The 19,795-nt window shown below is 47.6% G+C and overlaps 1 protein-coding gene across 1 annotated transcript in view; it reads left to right on the forward strand.

Moving 5' to 3' along the window:
• Window positions 1-19,795, forward strand: part of TAF10 (TATA-box binding protein associated factor 10) — a 68,169-nt gene that overhangs the window by 27,063 nt on the left and 21,311 nt on the right. The window contains exons 2-3 of the mRNA XM_086933761.1: window positions 15,724-15,881; window positions 16,318-16,382. Of these exons, the coding sequence (XP_086789887.1) occupies window positions 15,724-15,881; window positions 16,318-16,382 (223 nt within the window). The remainder of the gene's footprint in view (window positions 1-15,723; window positions 15,882-16,317; window positions 16,383-19,795) is intronic.

Consider the following 19,795-nt stretch of genomic DNA (forward strand, 5'->3'; position numbering starts at 1 on the left):
GAGCAGAGAGTGCGTCAGTGAAGGGATGGTGCAGGGAGAGGCTGAGGAGAGTGCAGCAGTGAAGGGACGATGCAATGGGGTCTGAGCAGAGAGTGCATCAGTGAAGGGACGGTGCAAGGAGAGGCTGAGGAGAGTGCAGCAGTGAAGGGACAGTGAAGGGACAGTGAAGGGACAGTGAAGGGACAGTGAAGGGACAGTGAAGGGACAGTGCAGGGACAGTGCAGGGAGAGGCTGAGGAGAGAGCATCAGTGAAGGGACAGTGCAGGGAGAGGCTGAGGAGAGTGCAGCAGTGAAGGGACAGTGCAGGGACAGTGCAGGGACAGGCTGAGGAGAGAGTGCATCAGTGAAGGGACGGTGCAAGGAGAGGCTGAGGAGAGTGCAGCAGTGAAGGGACAGTGCAGGGAGAGGCTGAGGAGAGAGTGCATCAGTGAAGGGACAGTGCAGGGAGAGGCTGAGCAGAGAGTGCATCAGTGAAGGGACAGTGCAGGGAGAGGCTGAGCAGAGTGCAGCAGTGAAGGGACGGTGCAGGGAGAGGCTGTGGAGAGAGTGCATCAGTGAAGGGACGGTGCAGGGAGAGGCTGAGGAGAGTGCAGCAGTGAAGGGATGGTGCAGTGAGAGACTGAAGAGAGTGCAGCAGTGAAGGGATAGTACCGTGAGAGGCTGAGAGAGAGTGCAGCAGTGAGTGATGGTGCAGTGGAGGAGTGAGGGCTGCAGCCTGGATGGGGGGCTGAGCAGAGAGTGCAGCAGTGAAGCGATGGCGCAGGAAGAGGCTGAGGAGAGAGTGCTGCAGTGAAGGGATGGTGCAGTGAGAGGTTGAGGAGAGTGCAGCAGTGAAGGGATGGTGCAGTGAGAGGCTGAGGAAAGTGCAGCAGTGAAGGGACGATGCAATGGGGGGCTGAACAGAGTGCATCAGTGAAGGGACGGTGCAGGGAGAGGCTGAGGAGAGAGTGCATCAGTGAAGGGACAGTGGAGGGAGAGGCTGAGGAGAGAGTGCATCAGTGAAAGGATGGTGCAGGGAGAGGCTGAGGAGAGAGTGCAGCAGTGAAAGGATGGTGCAGTGAGAGACTGAGGAGAGTGCAACAGTGAAGAGACGATATAGTGGAGCTGAGGAGAGAGTGAAGGGATGGTGCAGTAAGCGGCTGAGGAGAGAGTGCAGTAGTGAGTGATAGAAATAAACATAAGATTAGCAAAATAAACAAAATGGCTTACCTCTAACAGCAAAACAGCAGCATACATACCCGTCTGAACCACTTCGTGCACAGCAGTGCACACAGCTGCATGGAGACGCCACGGCCATGTTGTATCTAGAAAAGAGAGAAAAAAACCTAAGATTAGCAAAATCAAAAAGATAGATTACCTCGAACATCAAAAGAGCAGCATATCGGAACCAGTTCGTGCACAACGGTGCACGCAGCTGCACGGAGACGCCACGGGCCATATTGGACCTGAAAAACAAAGAAATAAACATAAGATTAGCAAAATAAACCAAATGCCTTACCTTAACTGAAAAACAGCAGCATACATACCTGTCTGAACCACTTCGTGCACAGCAGTGCACACAGCTGCACGGAGATGCCACGGGCCATATTGGACCTGAAAAACAAAGAAATAAACATAAGATTAGCAAAATAAACCAAATGCCTTACCTTAACTGAAAAACAGCAGCATACATACCTGTCTGAACCACTTCGTGCACAGCAGTGCACACAGCTGCACGGAGATGCCACGGGCCATATTGGACCTGAAAAACAAAGAAATAAACATAAGATTAGCAAAATAAACCAAATGCCTTACCTTAACTGAAAAACAGCAGCATACATACCTGTCTGAACCACTTCGTGCACACAGCTGCACGGAGACGCCACGGGCCATCTTGGACCTGAAAAACAAAGAAATAAACATAAGATTAGCAAAATAAACAAAATGGCTTACCTCCAACAGCAAAACAGCAGCATACATACCTGTCTGAACCACTTCGTGCACAGCAGTGCACACAGCTGCACGGAGACGCCACGGCCATGTTGGACCTGAAAAACAAAGAAATAAACATAAGATTAGCAAAATAAACAAAATGCCTTACCTTAACTGAAAAACAGCAGCATACATACCCGTCGGAACAACTTCGTGCACAGCAGTGCACACAGCTGCACGGATACGCCACGGGCCATATTGGACCTGAAAAACAAAGAAATAAACATAAGATTAGCAAAATAAACCAAATGCCTTACCTTAACTGAAAAACAGCAGCATACATACCTGTCTGAACCACTTCGTGCACAGCAGTGCACACAGCTGCAGGGAGACGCCACGGGCCATATTGGACCTGAAAAACAAAGAAATAAACATAAGATTAGCAAAATAAACCAAATGCCTTACCTTAACTGAAAAACAGCAGCATACATACCTGTCTGAACCACTTCGTGCACAGCAGTGCACACAGCTGCACGGAGACGCCACGGGCCATATTGGACCTGAAAAACAAAGAAATAAACATTTATTTATTTTATTTTATTTATTTTATGTAGCTTATAAAGCGCACAGCTACCCCCGGAGGGGTGTCCCGGCGCTAGAACCTGAGTCTCAGAGGGGAAAAAGGGAACAGACAGGGGAATGACATGAAAGATCAGAGTCTAGAAAAGAGCCAGGTCTTGAGTCTGGCCCGGAAGACAGATTCAGAGGAGCAGAATCTGAGATCGACTGGCAGGGAGTTCCATAGTTTTGCAGCAATGACGCTGAATCCTCTGCCACCCATTCTGGAAAGTCTGAAGCGGGGAGAGATCAGGAGGCATAGGTCATTGGATCTTAAAGATCTGATGGACCGAGATATTAAAACTCGTTTTTTTAGATAGTTTGGTCCACGATCATTAATGGCTCGATGAGTCAGAGTGAGGATCTTAAACTGAATTCGGCTAGCCACAGTAAAGCCAGTGCAGTTCCCTACGATATGCGGCAACTGACTGACGATAAGAAATGTTACCAATCAGCCTCGCTGCCGCATTCTGGACAATCTGAAGCCGGTCAGTCAGATATTGGGGAGCTCCGGCATAGAGACTATTAGCATAGTCCAGGTGGGACGTGATGAGAGCGTGGGTGACTGTCCGGCGGGAATCCAAAGGGAGATAGGGAAGGATTTTCCGGATCATGCGTAGCTTTAGGAAGCAAGCCGAGGTCACTTTTTGAATCTGGGTTTTACAAGATAGAGAGTCATTGAAATGGAAGCCCAGGTTGCGGGCCGAATGGACGGGAGAGGGAGCGGGATCCAATGCCGTGGGCCACCACCAGGAGGAGGGGATGGAGTTTTTCTGGTTAAAAAACACCTCTGTTTTGTCAGCGTTGAGTCTTAGATGGTTTTCAGACATCCAATCACTGATGTTGTTAAGACACCGGCGGAAGTTGGAGAACGCGGAGTCAGAGTGGCCCCTAAAGGAGAACACTAGCTGAGTGTCATCAGCATAAGAGACCACCCTGACTCCATAGGACTCCACCACGCCGGCCAGAGGGGCAAGATATATGTTAAAAAACAGAGGGCTGAGGGCCGAGCCCTGTGGCACACCGCAAGATAAGGGTTTTTCCTCCGATCTGAAGGGCCGCAACAGCACCCTTTGGCTTCTTCCAGAGAGGAAGGACTCGATCCAACTGATGGCAGTGCCGCCAATGCCCATCTGCCGTAGTCGGTCAAGGAGGATGGAGTGGGATACCGTATCGAATGCCGCGGACAGGTCGAGGAGGACCAGCATGGCCTCCTCGCCTCTGTCCACGCACTCTCGAATGGTCTCCGAGACCTCCAGCAGAGCCGTCTCCGTACTGTATCCTGCCCGAAATCCAGATTGCGAGTCGTGCAGTAGTAAGTTGTTCTCCAGGTACTCCGTGAGTTGCAGCTGCACGGCTTTTTCATAAGATTAGCAAAAGATTAGCAAAATAAACAAAATGGCTTGCCTCCAACAGCAAAACAGCAGCATACATACCTGTCTGAACCACTTCGTGCACAGCAGTGCACACAGCTGCACGGAGACGCCACGGGCCATATTGGACCTGAAAAACAAAGAAATAAACATAATATTAGCAAAATAAACCAAATGCCTTACCTTAACTGAAAAACAGCAGCATACATACCTGTCTGAACCACTTCGTGCACAGCAGTGCACACAGCTGCACGGAGACGCCACGGGCCATATTGGACCTGAAAAACAAATAAATAAACATAAGATTAGCAAAATAAACCAAATGCCTTACCTTAACTGAAAAACAGCAGCATACATACCTGTCTGAACCACTTCGTGCACAGCAGTGCACACAGCTGCACGGAGACGCCACGGGCCATATTGGACCTGAAAAACAAATAAATAAACATAAGATTAGCAAAATAAACCAAATGCCTTACCTTAACTGAAAAACAGCAGCATACATACCTGTCTGAACCACTTCGTGCACAGCAGTGCACACAGCTGCACGGAGACGCCACGGGCCATATTGGACCTGAAAAACAAAGAAATAAACATAATATTAGCAAAATAAACAAAATGCCTTACCTTAACTGAAAAACAGCAGCATACATACCTGTCTGAACCACTTCGTGCACAGCAGTGCACACAGCTGCAGGGAGACGCCACGGGCCATATTGGACCTGAAAAACAAAGAAATAAACATAAGATTAGCAAAATAAACAAAATGCCTTACCTCCAACAGCAAAACAGCAGCATACATACCTGTCTGAACCACTTCGTGCACACAGCTGCACGGAGACGCCACGGGCCATATTGGACCTGAAAAACAAAGAAATAAACATAAGATTAGCAAAATAAACAAAATGGCTTACCTCTAACAGCAAAACAGCAGCATACATACCTGTCTAAACCACTTCCTGCACAGCAGTGCACACAGCTGCACGGAGACGCCACGGGCCATATTGGACCTGAAAAACAAAGAAATAAACATAAGATTAGCAAAATAAACAAAATGCCTTACCTTAACTGAAAAACACCAGCATACATACCCGTCGGAACAACTTTGTGCACAGCAGTGCACACAGCTGCACGGAGACGCCACGGGCCCGGCTGCAGCACAACACCTGAAACCGCGCCCCTTTGAGAGTATGGAGTGAAAGCCGCTTCCAGCACTCACTCACTCAGCCTGTTTGCAGTCACTGGCTGAATTAATTGTGTACACTCCAGGCAACGGCACCTTGTTTCTACCCAGCCAGGCTTTCAGAGGCATCAGCACCAGCCTCGCGCATGCATGACTCTGCCCCATCCCTTCAAGCCTCTAAGATGAATCTTTTACATTCCTCGGCCTTTCAGAGCCATCAGTTCTCAAGTGACTGGCACCTCAACATCCCTGCTTGCAACGCAGCATCTCGGCCCTTCAGAGCATCTCACCCACTCGCCTCAACCATCAACCCTCTTCCCTCGTCGTCTACTCCTCCCCCGTCACTCCGGATATTTATTATAATTTATTTACACCAACAGGATCCCAGAAATGACGGCGGCTGCAATGAGGGCGGGTGCCGTCAATGCCGGACCAGATTCGGGGGCGTTCCCGAGAACAGGCTTTCGGCTGACGTAGCCAAAAGCCACAAATTCTCAGGAACGCCCCCGAATCTGGTCCGGCATTGACGGACAGGCCCGTCTTCCAATGGCTAGCCTCCATTTATGGAGCTAGCCAATGAAAGACGGGGGCCGTTCCTGTCTCCCGTACTATTCTCATTAGGTTTTCGCCAGGCAAACCCTAAAAATGTGTCATTTACAAGACCAATAGCTCAAACTTTCCTAATACGAGACCTATTACATTGCAAATGCTTGTTTAAAGAGTTATTCACACCTAAAGGGATAGACCTAAATAAATAAAGAAATGTTGGCAAAATCTTCATCTTGATAAGATTAATCCGCCCTGTAAGATTTAGAGGAATCTTATGCCACTTTTTTAAAAGAACGGATACTTCTTTCAATAATGCATCATAATTAAGTACATTTATTTCTCCTATTTTAGATATTTTCACCCCTAAATATACAGCAGTCTGGCAAATACCTTTAACTGGGATCGGAGGCGTATTATTCATTATGACCTGAGTTTTACTTAAGTTTAGTTTATAGCCAGAAATAGTTCCAAATTTATTTGCTTCTTCCGTAATCCCATGTATTGCTTCCACCGGATCTGTTGAATATATGGCTAAATCATCAGCTTATGCTGTAATTTTTAGAACATTTGGACCGAATTTAAAAGGAGCAATACGAGGTTGCGTCTGAAGGGCATTTATAAAGTCAGGGCCGGACTGAGAAGCAAAACCGGCCCTGGCAAAGTGCTCGGCCAGCCCCCCCACCCCCTGGGGGAGGGGGGGGGGGGTTAGGGGTGCGACCGCGCTCTATGCCTGGGCCGGTTTTCGACCGATTTTGTTACAGGGCCGTTTTTTGCAGCAACGCTGCATAAACGGCCCTGTAACAAAACCGGCCCCACCGTTGCGGCGCACCGGGGGATTGCCTGGTGCCCGCAACGGCCAGTCCGGGCCTGTATAAAGGGCTCCATAGAAAGCGCAAATAGTAAGGGTGACGGGGGACATCCCTGGCGCGTACCCCTTAAAATTAGAAATTTAGAAGATAGCATACCCGAATAGCCTATTTTCGCATTAGGGTGATCATACAATGCCTGTACTCGCCTCAGATATTGTCCCTTAAAACCATATCCATATTCAATCATAACAGCCCAAAGGTAATCCCACCCCACTCGGTCAAAAGCTTTTTCAGCGTCTAATAAAATCATACCGAGTGGGGTGGAATTAGTTGCTGCTACGTCAAATGCTGTTATTGCCATGTTTACGTGTGCTGTAGTATCCTTGCCTGTCACGAAGCCGTGTTGTTGTGTGTTGACCAGTTTTGGCATATGAGGAGCAAGTCGCATAGCTAGAGCTTTAGCGCATACCTTTGCATCTACATTTATCAATGAAATGGGTCTATAGGACCCACATTCCAATGCAGATTTATTCTTTTTTAGAAAGAAAATAATCTTTGCAGTCCGCCAGGAATCGGGAGCCTTCCCATTTTCATCGATCACGTTAATAACCATACAAAAGAGAGGGAGGAGTTCTTCAATGCAAGTTTTGTATAATTCTATAGGAAGCGAATCCTCCCCTGAAGCCTTGCCTGAGGGAAGAGATGCAATCGCAAGTCTTAGCTCGGCAATGGTGATCTTCTCCTCTAGCTGTTCCATACCTTCTCTATCTGTGTCTCTATTAACTACCATGTTCTGTTGGACATACCATTCTATAGCATCCCCCCGTAGGCCAGCTTTTCGGTGTATACAATTTCCTGTAATAATTAACAAACTGCTCCAGTATTTGTGTGGGTTGAGTATAAGTAACATTATTGGGGCCCCTATATCAGCCCTTTCATCGGCAGCTTTATATGCAAGAATTCTCCCTATTCTGTCTCCGCTCTCATATTGCGACAATTGTTCTTGTGCAGTTTGACACAACTTTTTTCCCTAAAGGAATTTGTGATGGTGGACCGCAGACTTACAAGTTTCATTTCCATACTAGCAACCGTATTTTGCAGGCTTTGTACTCCTAATTGAAGGGTCTCCGCCAATTGTTTTTCCAGTGACAGAATATGAGATGTTGTAGCTTTTATCTCATTCCTTCTTTCAGCATTCTGTCGGAAAATAAATTGCTGGGCAAATCCCCGAATACTTGCCTTAAGAGCATCCCACACATAAGCGAAGCAGAATCAGAATTAAGATGGATTTCTATAAATTCCTTAATATCCTCTTTTAACTGTAAAACAAATGTTGAATCCACTAGTAAATATCTAGGAAATGAGAATAACCTTAACTCCTGTACCCTTGGTATAATGCTAAACACCAGAAGTATCGGATTGTGGTCCGAGGCAACCTTTGGGCAAATCTCCATAGTGCAAGACTCTAGTATCTTATCAGATGCCCAAGCCATGTTAATCCGTGAGCAGTTTGTGGGGTGCTGAATAATAAGTATATCCAGCTTCGTTAGGGTGCAAATTTCGCCAAATATCTTTTATAATTTTTAAACATCTTTTTATTGAACAAAAGAAGGAACATTACACAACTCAAAACTGACCGGAGCGCATTGAGCGACTGCAAATATACATATAGAGAACATAGACTTCCGTGTAAGACCAATAAATCAAAATGTAAAGAATGGGCTTAGGCGTGTTCCGATTCCACATTGGCAGGATCCACATCAGGTGGTGTACAAATGTCCCCACGATAAGCGTTCCAAACTCCCCAGACCGTACCCCACTTGTGGGGTCGCCCCCTCGACACATACACAGACCTCTCCCGAAACATACACCAGTCGAGGTTCTCCATCCACTTCCCAACCCGAGGCGCCCGAACAGCACCCCAGAGTTGTGCAATATTACGTTTGGCTATTGCACAAGCAAGAGTGACCCAGAGTTTACCGTGACTCGAGAGGTCGGAGGGTTCCCAAACATTCAGCAGACAACGACGCACCTCTAACTCAATCCGCACACCCCATACTTCACTCATCTTCAAATGTATCCTCGTCCAAAAATCACAGACCTACTCACACTCCCACAGAATATGAAGGAACGTTCCAGGCATTCCACACCCTCTTCGACAATCTGCAGACACGGCCAACCCTATCCTCGACAATCCAGGGCCCGTGGTGTAGGAACGGTGCAGAATCCTGAGTTGGACCAAACAAAGTCCCATTGGGACCGCCACTACTCTAGGGGATGACACCGCCTCCCTCCAATCTTCCTCATCCAGAACTAATCCATCCGCCACCCACTGTTCCTTAAGCCGCACCAGGGGATCCTCAGTATGATTAATGAGTTTTCTGTTGGTCAACGATATTGCTTTGGTAGGCAAATAACCATCCAACAGTCGGTCCTCCAGCGGAGAGGCCACCGGAGGTGTCTCGCCCCTAGGGATTACAGCACGTAAAGCATGACTAACCTGAAGGTATCTAAACCGTTCAGTATCATGCAGCTGGTACTTGGCCTGCAACTCCTCAAATGTCAACACCCTATCCTTACCCCACATATCTCTGTGAAATTCCAATCAAATCCCAATGGTCAAACCCTTTAGTTTTCCACAGGTTACCCAACATCTCGGAGCTCCACAAAGGCGTAGCCAGCGTTATTCGCCCTGCCCATTTAAGGGCCCTGTTAGCCTCGTGCCATAACCTCGTCGCCGTCGATGGAGGACCCACCAAAGGGAAGCGACCATTCTTCGCATACAACACTCTAGTATACTCTCCCCCGGGCACTTGGCCACGGTCCATCGCAAAGCCCGGGTCTACCGGCGAGCCATAAATTGCATGATTAATAGGAGCCAACTGGGACACCCAATAGTATTTCCTGATATTAGGCAGACCAATGCCCCTGTCATACCAGGGTAACATCAATTTTGACAATGCAATACGCGGCCTCCCTTCCCACAGAAGCCCGCGCTGCAAAGATTCGATCTCGTTAAAATACGACGGAGGTACAGGGTCGAAGGAATTCTGCAGAGCATATAAAAAGCGCGGGAGAGCCAACATCTTAAAGAGGACGGCGCGGCCCACCAAGGAAAGTGGTAATGCTTTCCACTTTGCGACATCACCACGCAGTCTGGCCAATGGGGGAAATAAATTCAAGCTAAAGCGTACCTTGGGGTCCTTCGATATCTGAATCCCCAAATAACGAAAACCTACCAACTCCAGCTTCACCGGGCAATTCACTGGCACTCTGGGTGGTTCGCCACTTAACACAAAGAGGACCGACTTCACCCAGTTGATAGCGAAGCCCGAGTGTCTCCCGAAAATAGCAAGTATATCCATAAAAACCAACAGGGAACTGTTAGGAGAGGTCAAATACAACAGGATGTCATCAGCATATAGCGAAATATTATCCTCCCATTCCGACGTCCAATGCAGTCCTCTAACCGAACGGTCCCATCGTACCCAGGCCGCGAGCGGTTCCAGGGCAAGGGCGAACAAAAGTGTTGAGAGATGGCAACCCTGAAGAGTGCCCCTGCCAAGTGAAAAGTCGCGGGGCCTATGGTTGTTTACGACCACACGAGACAGGGGGGCTGAGTAGGGAAGGCGAACCCAACCAATAAATTCGGGGCCAAACCCCAACTTCTCCAGGACCGCCAAGAGGTACGGCCACTCCACTCGATCAAAAGCCATGGTGGCATCCAGGGACAACAACACCGCCGGTTCATGGATGCGGGACGCACCCGCCACCACTCCGTGGAGCCGGCGGAGATTAAGGGCAGTGTTCCTACGCGGCATAAAACAGGACTGGTCCGGATGCACCAGCGTCGTGATAACCTTCACTAGACGGGAGGCAAGCAGTTTGGCTAGCACTTTAGGCTCTACATTCAAAAGGGAAATCGGACGATACGACAAACACTCCAGACGCGGCTTACCGTCCTTATAAATGACCACAATGTTCGCTAGGCGTTGATCATAAGGCAACTCGCCACGGTCTCTACTTTCAAGATGCATATCTTTCAGGTGCGGGCATTGGCATGAAGCTTATACAATTCGATGGGGAGACCGTTCGGGCCAGAAGCCCTGCCGGAGTGGACCACCTAATGGCCATCGCCACCTCATCATTCGTGAGAGCAGAGTCCACAAATTCCCTGTTCTCAACAGACGGAACCTGCATCGGAATGTCCCGAATCATGTCAGCATTTTCTCCCTCCGTAAAGTCCCCTGCCGAGGTATAGACCTCCTCAAAATATCGGGCAAATTCATCCACAATCAACTGAGGATCCGACTAAACCGCCGCGCCCGCAATACGCAGTTCCGGCACCAACCGAGACCCCCAATCACCTTTTTCCAACCACGCTATCAACTTTGCGGTCTTGTCGCCATGTTCATATATTCTACTCTGCGTGGTGGCATGTGTCTTTGCTCTGTCACGTGTCAGGGTCCCGTACTCATCACGGAGCAATCTGAGGCGGTGCCCCGCCCCAGGGTCGCTCCCCGAGGAGACAGCAGCTTCCAAGACCAATAGCTCCGTCTCCACCCTATCTATTTTCGCCCTGCTCTTCTTCTTTTGCCCAGATACTAGTGAGAGAACCTCCCCCCTTGCAACAGTTTTATACGCTTCCCACAGGGAGCACTTCGACGTAACCGACCCTTCATTCTCCTGAAAATAACAATCCGTGACACGTACAAGCCCCTTCCTGACAGCAGGGTCCTTCAGACGCCACGCGTTAATCGGTGCAACCCCACATCGCCCTGTCCCATCCGCAGACAAAGCCAAATCGGCAATTGATCAGACACTCCCCGTGCCAAATGAGTCACCTCCTGAATAAAGGCCGCCTGAGACGCTGGTAATAAGACAGTCTATCCTAGAACGTGAGTGGTGCGCTGCAGAGGCGTGCGTATAACCCACATCACTAGGGTGCCGAACTCGCCATCCATCCACCAGACCCGACGCAGAGATAAAATCTGCCACCCATCTACGAGAAGGCAAAAGCACACGGGAGGGGTGCCTGTCTAATTCACCATCCAGTACTGCGTTGAAGTCCCCGCCCAGTACCATTATCCCAATGGGTAGAGTCAGAAACACCCGGCCCAAATCACGGAAAGTATCCACCTGTAATGCTGGAGGGACATAGATAGACAGAAACGTGACAGTCCTGCCCTCCCAAAGCCCCGATATTCCCACATATCGGCCTCTGTTGTCAGACCACGTCGACTGAATGGTGAGAGGAAAGGAGTTCTTCACCAAGATCCCCACTCCTCTAGAGCTAGAAGTAAAGCTCGCATGGCACTAATTTGTAGCCCCCTCTGTGAAGCGCCATAAAACGTTTACCCATTAGATGAGTTTCTTGTAGCAACACCACGTCAGGCGAGTGTCTTCTAATCAGCTGACTCACCATAGTGCGCTTGATCCTATCACCCAAGCCATTCACGTTCCAGCTGAGGATGGAAAACCCCAGCCCCAACCTAGCGGAAGCCATTCATATCTCCGAAAAAGCACAGGATATCCATGGGCACCCATAGCGAACTCTGGTCACACAAAACAAACAAATCAACAAACAAAACCTCCCAATTCCCAAGCCCCCAATCCCCCTCCCTGCACCCCTGCATGTAGCATACACACATCCCCAACTCGCAGTGTGCCTGTCACCCCCAACTAACTAAAAGTATCTAAAAGTAGAAATACGGAGGAGGACCTTACAAAAGGCCGCCCGCCCCCACTACCCCCAACCAACCGCAGTCCCCCTGCACAGTAAAATACAAAAAAGGGCCCCAACAAAAATAGTCCAGGGGGGGGGGGGGGAAGAAAGAACAACCCCAACCAGTCTCACTAAGCCACCAATAATGTTAATTTGACACAGGCTCGACGACAAGTCACTGTTCTTCACTATCTGTCCGGGCCTGAGCCCCAGGGTCCGGACCCTCGATCCGATCCAGCCAGTCCGCGGCTACCGCAGGATTATCGAAAAACCAAGTCTTCCCATCATGTTCAATCTGAAGACGAGCCGGAAACATCATCGAGTACTTCATATCCCGTTCCCTCAGCCGCCGTTTGATGGACATAAAGTTCTGCCGCTGTTTCTGCACCATTTGCGTGAAGTCTGGGAAGAACAACAGCAAAGCGTTCTCATAGGCCAGCGGGCCCGAGGATCTTGCGGTTTGCAGGATAGCATCTCGGTCCCGAAAATTCAGGACCCGGGCAATTATGGGACGAGGAGGCGCACTAGTCTTCGGACGACCACCTAGAACTCTATGGGCCCTCTCCACTGTGAAAAAGTTGCTGAGGCCCTTAGGCTTGAGATATTGCAGAACGAGTTCCTCGACAAAGAGATCCTGAGTCAACCCCTCCGACCTCTCCGACACTCCCAGAATGCGGATGTTATTGCGGCGCGCCTGTCCTTCATATTCATCGAGCTTTCGGTCAAATTGAGTCCGGGCCACCTTAAGGTCTCGAACCTCCTTCTGTAGCCCCGACACATCCTCGATGAGACTCGTCGTCTTAATTTCCAAGTTCTTAACTTTCTCCGTCGTTTTAGTAAGGTCAACCCTTATGAGGCCCACTTTGATCGACACCGAGTCCAGCTTAGTGTCCATCTTACCCAAGGAAGATTGGACCCCGGTGATCGCCGCCATCAAGTCTTTCATAGTAAGATCCTCCAAGGCTGAATCGCCATCCCTACCCCCCCATCGGGGTATGTTTCGCATCAGCTGGGGACCCCTTGGAGATGGCGTACTTGTCCATTTTGTTAGACTGAACCTGACGAGTATTCTTCATCGATTTTAGTCTGGGGCTTCTCAGTCTCCTCTCGACGCCATTGCCACTTCCAATCGGGTCCAGGCAGCTTCCTCAGAAATGCGATCTCAGACCAGGATAGGTGGACTCCGCACGCCGCGGCTCTCCTGCGACAAACCAGGTTCCGACCGGCCACTTCCGGTCCCGGAGGCCGATGTTGTCGCACTCCACTGCGGACAGCGCCTCACTCGGGGTCCCGGTGTCCACGCCCGGAGGCCCTCAAAGTTTCGGACGATGATAATCTGTCGCCAAAGCACCCAAACGAACCAGAATTTCACCTAGTGACTCAGGTGCTGGTCCCCCACCCGATGGTAGGGACGGGGTTCAGGATAATGTGCTGGATGGCTGGTCAGGATGTGGCGGCCGGCGGATCAGAGGCTCAAGCGGCCATCTTGGTTGCTAGCGCGGCTCCTACGCCAAATATCTTTTAAATTATGCAAGCGAGCAAGTTCACGTATAGCAGCTCGCGTCTTATACATCCGTTCAGAGGCGCCATGCCTCGTTGTATCCAATTTATAGTTCATTATGCAATTAAAATCGCCCATCAGTATGAGTTCTCCTTCCCAATCCAATAATTCGATGTTCAGCCAATCAAAGATAGACTAATTATCAATATTGGGTCCATATACCACACATAGTACGAATTTACCCGTCTCCAAAATTATTTGTACAATCGCCCATCTCCCTCCTTTATCGGAGGCAGTTTTAACCTCCTCTAATTTTAGTTGACTTTTTTTAAGAATAGCGACCCCTCTGATAGAAGCATTTAGTGTAGAGCTAACCACTACCTCATAACCCAGTTGTCCCAATAGGTTCCTGTCTTTATAGCATATGAGTCTCTGTTCTTACCTTCTTTATTCCCAGTGATTCTTGTTTCTATAGAATAAAATTTGATTAACTGAAACTTCTTTCTTCTTCTTCTTCTTTCGTCGTCCTCCTCCTCCTCCAGACTACACCAGAGCTCCTCAACTATAGGCAGGAACTCCAAGAAATTTTAAGCCTACCCAACGTGGGGAAAATTCCATGGTTCAAGTATATAAAGAACGAATGTGGGAAGTTGGGAATACCAACACTGTGGTCCGACCCAGAGACAGCTTGTAACATGGTCTCACGTAAGCACCTGGCCAGACTGTACTATGATGGCAAACTAACTGCTTCTTTACAAAACTCACATACCGGCACCCTAACTGAATCTTTTTTTAAAGATTGTTATTATTTCGAGTGTGTCTTGGATGATATTTTCCATATTTTAACTAGAAAATTATACCTACAATGGAGATACGGTACCTGAATTTATCTCGCACACATTGTGGCACGATTTCAATAACAGCTAGCACGATAGCGGTTATTGAAATCGTGCCACAATGTGTGCGAGATAAATTCAAACGAGAGAAACACAAGCGGAGCGAACGTGGCGCTCCACGCGTCAATCAAGTTTGAAGCCTACGAGGTATGAACAGAAAATCTAGTATAAAGAAAAACGGCTGGCCACCATACTCGTTGAAAACAGGAATACCCCATTACTCTCTGCGAAAAGAGCCTTCAATAAACTCGGCAACTATCAAGAAAATCGAGGGATCATAAGGCAAAAAATATACCAAATTCCACTATTAAAATAGGGAGATAATCTGTATTGAAAACCAAAGAAACATTTGTATAAGTCAGAAGATTTATTGTAGATAATTGATGTTTATTGTTTGTTTTTGTCACAGTTGTAAAGCAAAATTTTGTGATGTCTTTGTGTAGAGCACAAATCATTTGTATGTTTATTTGAAATGTTTTTGAAACATTTTGGGTTATGATTTGACCATGTATTCATTCTTTGTGTGAAAATACAAAACCAATTCTGTAAGAAAATAAAAAAGAAAAGAGTAAAATAAAAATACTAGGATAAACATAGTTGTTTGTCTTGAGAGCAGAAACTAGTAAAGCTCATTAAAAAATACGAGGTATAGGTGCACTTTCATGTATATCATTAATTAGCATGTCCCTTCAGACCCGCTGTTTGACCTCTTAATTTTGAGTTGAGAGAAGTACCAGTTCTATGCCGATCGAACCTCCTTTTGGCTCTGCCATGGTAAACCTCTGACCTAACTGCCCATATGTCAAAGGCATGCCAGGTTACAACGAATGTCGTCTCGCTATATTTCTAAGGCACCCTGACTGTGCCTTATTTTTTCTGTTTGTGTCCCCCATGCTAGCGAGGGGTGCTTTCTGTATGCTGGGGGATTTACTTTTTGTGTTGAGGGAAAAACTCTCCCATTGATGATTTATTTCCTCAATACAAAACAAATTGCAGTACGGGTAATTTAAACATGGCACCCACTATGTAACCCTTTGGTGCTTTGAAGAAAGTGGACACGTGTCCCTTAGTCTGCATCTTATGTTGGGATTCATATTTGCCACCAGGAGATTCCGCTGCATTTTTCTTTCAGACTAATTGGTCTGTTTTATTTCCCAGTACCCGTGTCTGCAGCAGTAGCAGCCGCGCCATCTGAAGGATCCATGTCCAATGGAGTCTACGTGCCACCAGGCGCAGCGAATGGAGATGTCAAGCCTGTGCTTTCCACTACTCCATTAGTTGACTTTCTGATGCAGTTGGAGGATTACACGCCCACAGTAAGTCTCATCTTACTATTGAATGTTTAACTATAAATATTCAGACCGATAAAGAGCATGCTGGCTGCAGTCATGCACTGCAAACAGTTTGATTAACTAGGTCTAGCTCCAAGATACAGTAGCTATAGTGACTCATTTGGGATCAAGTTACATCTTTGTGAATGTTTATCTTTTTGATGCTAGCTTCCATTACTATGAGTTGAAAATATGTGTTCAGCTTAGAAAAGAAAAAAGCCCCTTAAGGAAACTTGAATATTGTTTAATCTTTCAGTTTCAGAATTGCCATTCTCATGCTTGATAGATCCTGTCTCAAATGAAAACTTGAAATATGTCTCTTCTTGTGTGAAGATCATTGGTGTTCAATTCCGTCATATGTTTGGGTGCCCCTAACATTTGAAGATATTTCAGTAATTAGTTTCTCATTTCCCACTAACAGATTCCAGATGCAGTAACTGGATATTACCTCAATCGTGCTGGCTTTGAGGCATCGGACCCTCGAATGTGAGTAAATAAATGGGTCCTAAAGTGGTGGAAAAAAAAACTTTCAATTGATTGAATTCCCCTGTAGAACTCGGGGCAAAAATGTAAGGGCATAAGGTTTTTTTTTTCTTTCAATCATCCAGCTATTGAAGTGAACACTGCGCTTCATGCTAGAATTATTTTATGTCTGCTGTAGAAAAAGTAGCTGGTTCTGTTTGTCAGTGTCACTAGTCAACAGTTGAGCTAGGTTGTGGCGCTGATTAACACTAAACTGCCATCCTCCTAACTGAAGGGAAAGCGCACACCGAGATTGGTAACTGTTGCGTTCACTCTCACCCTAGGTGAAAATGGGGTCAGGGTTAAGAAGGAGAGAGAAACATTGAAGTGTTTCCTTTGATCTGGTCTTAAATCGGTGCACGTCCAGTCTCCTTCCCCAGGGCTTTCCTGTGGCTCCTAACAAGTGTGATTTTAAAGAATAGAAAGCGTGCATTAAGATATCACCACAGGTAATCAAGCTTGTTTGTAAATTATTCAGTAACAATGCAAGTTTACCTGATGCTCCAGTAACTGGGCAGGTGATAACCCCCAGAGAGTTCCAGGAAACCTTCCTGGACTCAGGATCACCAGCAGTTAACACACATGCAGAAAGTCAACAGACTTGGAGAACTTAACAGGCAAGTCTTAATACAGTGGAATCTTTAAACAGCACAGCTGAAAAATCAGGAATGGTTAAGGGGCGAGGGAAATGCAACAAACATGAAAGGCCATGAAAATGGGAACAAACTAATGTCATTTTTCGCTTTACAGCAAAAGGTTGCAAGGCAACTTCTTACCTCCATCTGACTCCACTTAAACTTACACCAGAAGTGCTTACACCAGAAGTGCTAACCCTCTTCTCCTATTGGTTGGCACCTGCCGCTCACCTGATACCTTCTGCTTCCCCAGGTCCACCCTGCACCTTCTTATTCTATACACTCCATTGTGAAATTTGTTTCCCTGCGATATTCAGCTGTTTTCTTAGTCCTATCTTATTTACCAGCCTTAGTCTCTAGTTCCTTATAGTCAGCAGTATTTATAACCTAGAATGTGGTAACTAGCTTTTTTTTTATTTACCAGCCTTAGTCTCTAGTTCCTTATAGTCAGCAGTATTTATAACCTAGAATGTGGTAACTAGCTTTTTTTCTGTAATGCCAAGATATAAAATAGCATCCCCGCTCTCTGAACTATGTGTGTTCCAGATGATGGTACCTCATCTAGCCAAGCTTTTGCATCATCTTTTTTTCGAACCACAATGGTTTCCATGACTCCAAGAAGTTTATTCTTAACTGTTCTTTTGAGCTGCCATGAAAACCTCCTATACTAAATTTGTGCTTTTTCTCTCTCCCTCCATATTTGGCTACCCCAGTTGTTCTTGGGAAATGTACTGCTCGAATCGAGGGAGCATACGGGTCTCCACTCAGCTAGTGCGTTCTTTTCCTTTTTCTTTGCTTGAATTTGCATTGCATTCCAGCACCATATGTTTTTACAGACAGTCAAACTTTTGGAAATCTGTTTCCTGCAACCCTAGTTCTGGTAAGAAATTGTCCCTTACAAATGCGAGACTTAGTTTTGTTGCGAGTGGTAGCTGAACTCCCTCACTGCTGGGTGTAATTCTCCAAGCGCATTTCCTCAAGCAAGGGCTTCAATGATGAGTCAGATATCAGAGGAAGTATGTGGGGTGGGTGAACACCAAAGAACCATACAGTTATTTAACGATTGAACCTAAGAACCTGCAATGTCCATAACAAGTTAAGAACATTTCCAAATATTTAATGAGGGAAAAGGGTACAACCTCCCCACAACAGGACCCTTACTAATCCCATTTCCCCCCCCACTCTCAGCCCCTACTACCCCACCTGCTCCCCCACCGCCACTAACATACACTCAACCCCCACTCGGCTCTCTCCGCCCGACACTAATGCCCTCATCCACAACACCAACCTCCTCCCTACGCCATCCATACCCTTCCCTCCCAACCCCTCTCTCCGATCTAACACCAACACGCACACCGCCACCATGGAGCCTTGCGCGAACACCATCCCACCCCCTCACCCGCATGCTAACTCTCAGGTCAGTCACTCACCCATAACTTCCATCCCAAACACCAACATTTATCCCATACTGGACAAGATTATTTCCACCCTCCTCGAGCTCAAAGAAGACATTCACACCATCAAAGAAGACACTCACACCATCAAAGAACTACTCCTCACACACCCCAGACAAGCCTCACACACCACCACCCACCCCCCCAATCTGCGCCCCACCCTTCCGGACGACTCTCCCACTCTGCACCTCTCACACCGGACCGCGATCCCTGTCCACAATCGCAACAACCGCCCCCATCGCCCATGCAACCCTCTTTCAGACCTCGACACACTCACCCTCCTCCGCTCCTACGACCCAGTTCCCCCAAACCACACAACCGCCACACACCTCCATTCCCACGATACACTCAAATCCCCATAGACCCCCACTCTAAACAACAGAATTCTGTCCCTGAGAATCTCAGAAAAGTCCCCCTCACCCTAGAACCCTCTACCTCCCCTGTCACACCCCGACTCAAGTGCACTCTCCTCAACTGCAGATCGGCCTCTAGACACTCCTCCGCCATCGCTGATCTCATCTTAAAATTGGACCTTGACCTAATCATCCTTACTGAAACCTGGCTAACCGAATCTTCTACACCTATAATGGACATTTTGGTTCCCCCCAATTACCACATCATTAGACTCGACAGATCTGGCAAGACAGGTGGTGGAATTGCATGCATATACAGGAACAATCTTTCCGTTCTGAAAGTCACCGCACCTTCCTTACCCTCCCCAACTTCCTATGAATACATATGCCTCGACATTATCAGTGAGGGCAAACCGATATGCTCTCTTCACAGCATCTACCACCCACCCAGGGACAACCTCACCTTCGCCCAACAAATCATGGATCTGATCTCTACCAACTCCGGACGACAGGTCACTCAAATTTACCTTGGCGACTTCAACCTCCACTGGAACGATCTCAATGATGGGGTGGTAAACAGTTTTAAAACGTTCCTCAATGCCCTTGACCTCACACAAGTATGCAACAGCCCGACCCACGAGAAAGGCTCTATCCTCGACCTTATCTCCAAAGAGGACGCCATCCAACTTGAGTCTATTCAACCCTGTGACTGGTCAGATCATCATATCGTTACATTCTTCATCAAGGAGAAAGTCAAATTGAGCAAGGTCCAATCCTCCAAGCCTAAAGTCTGGAAAAGAGACCTGAAAAAACTCAACCCAAACTCCCTACCCCCAAACAGTCATGACCTCCTACTCCCTCCGACTGGCGCCACGGACGTCCAATCCTTGACCGACCACTATCTCAACGCCATGACCACAATAATTGATGAGGCT

The sequence above is a fragment of the Lissotriton vulgaris genome, chromosome 8, assembly GCF_964263255.1.
Source record: "Lissotriton vulgaris chromosome 8, aLisVul1.2, whole genome shotgun sequence".
Lineage (NCBI taxonomy): Eukaryota > Metazoa > Chordata > Amphibia > Caudata > Salamandridae > Lissotriton > Lissotriton vulgaris.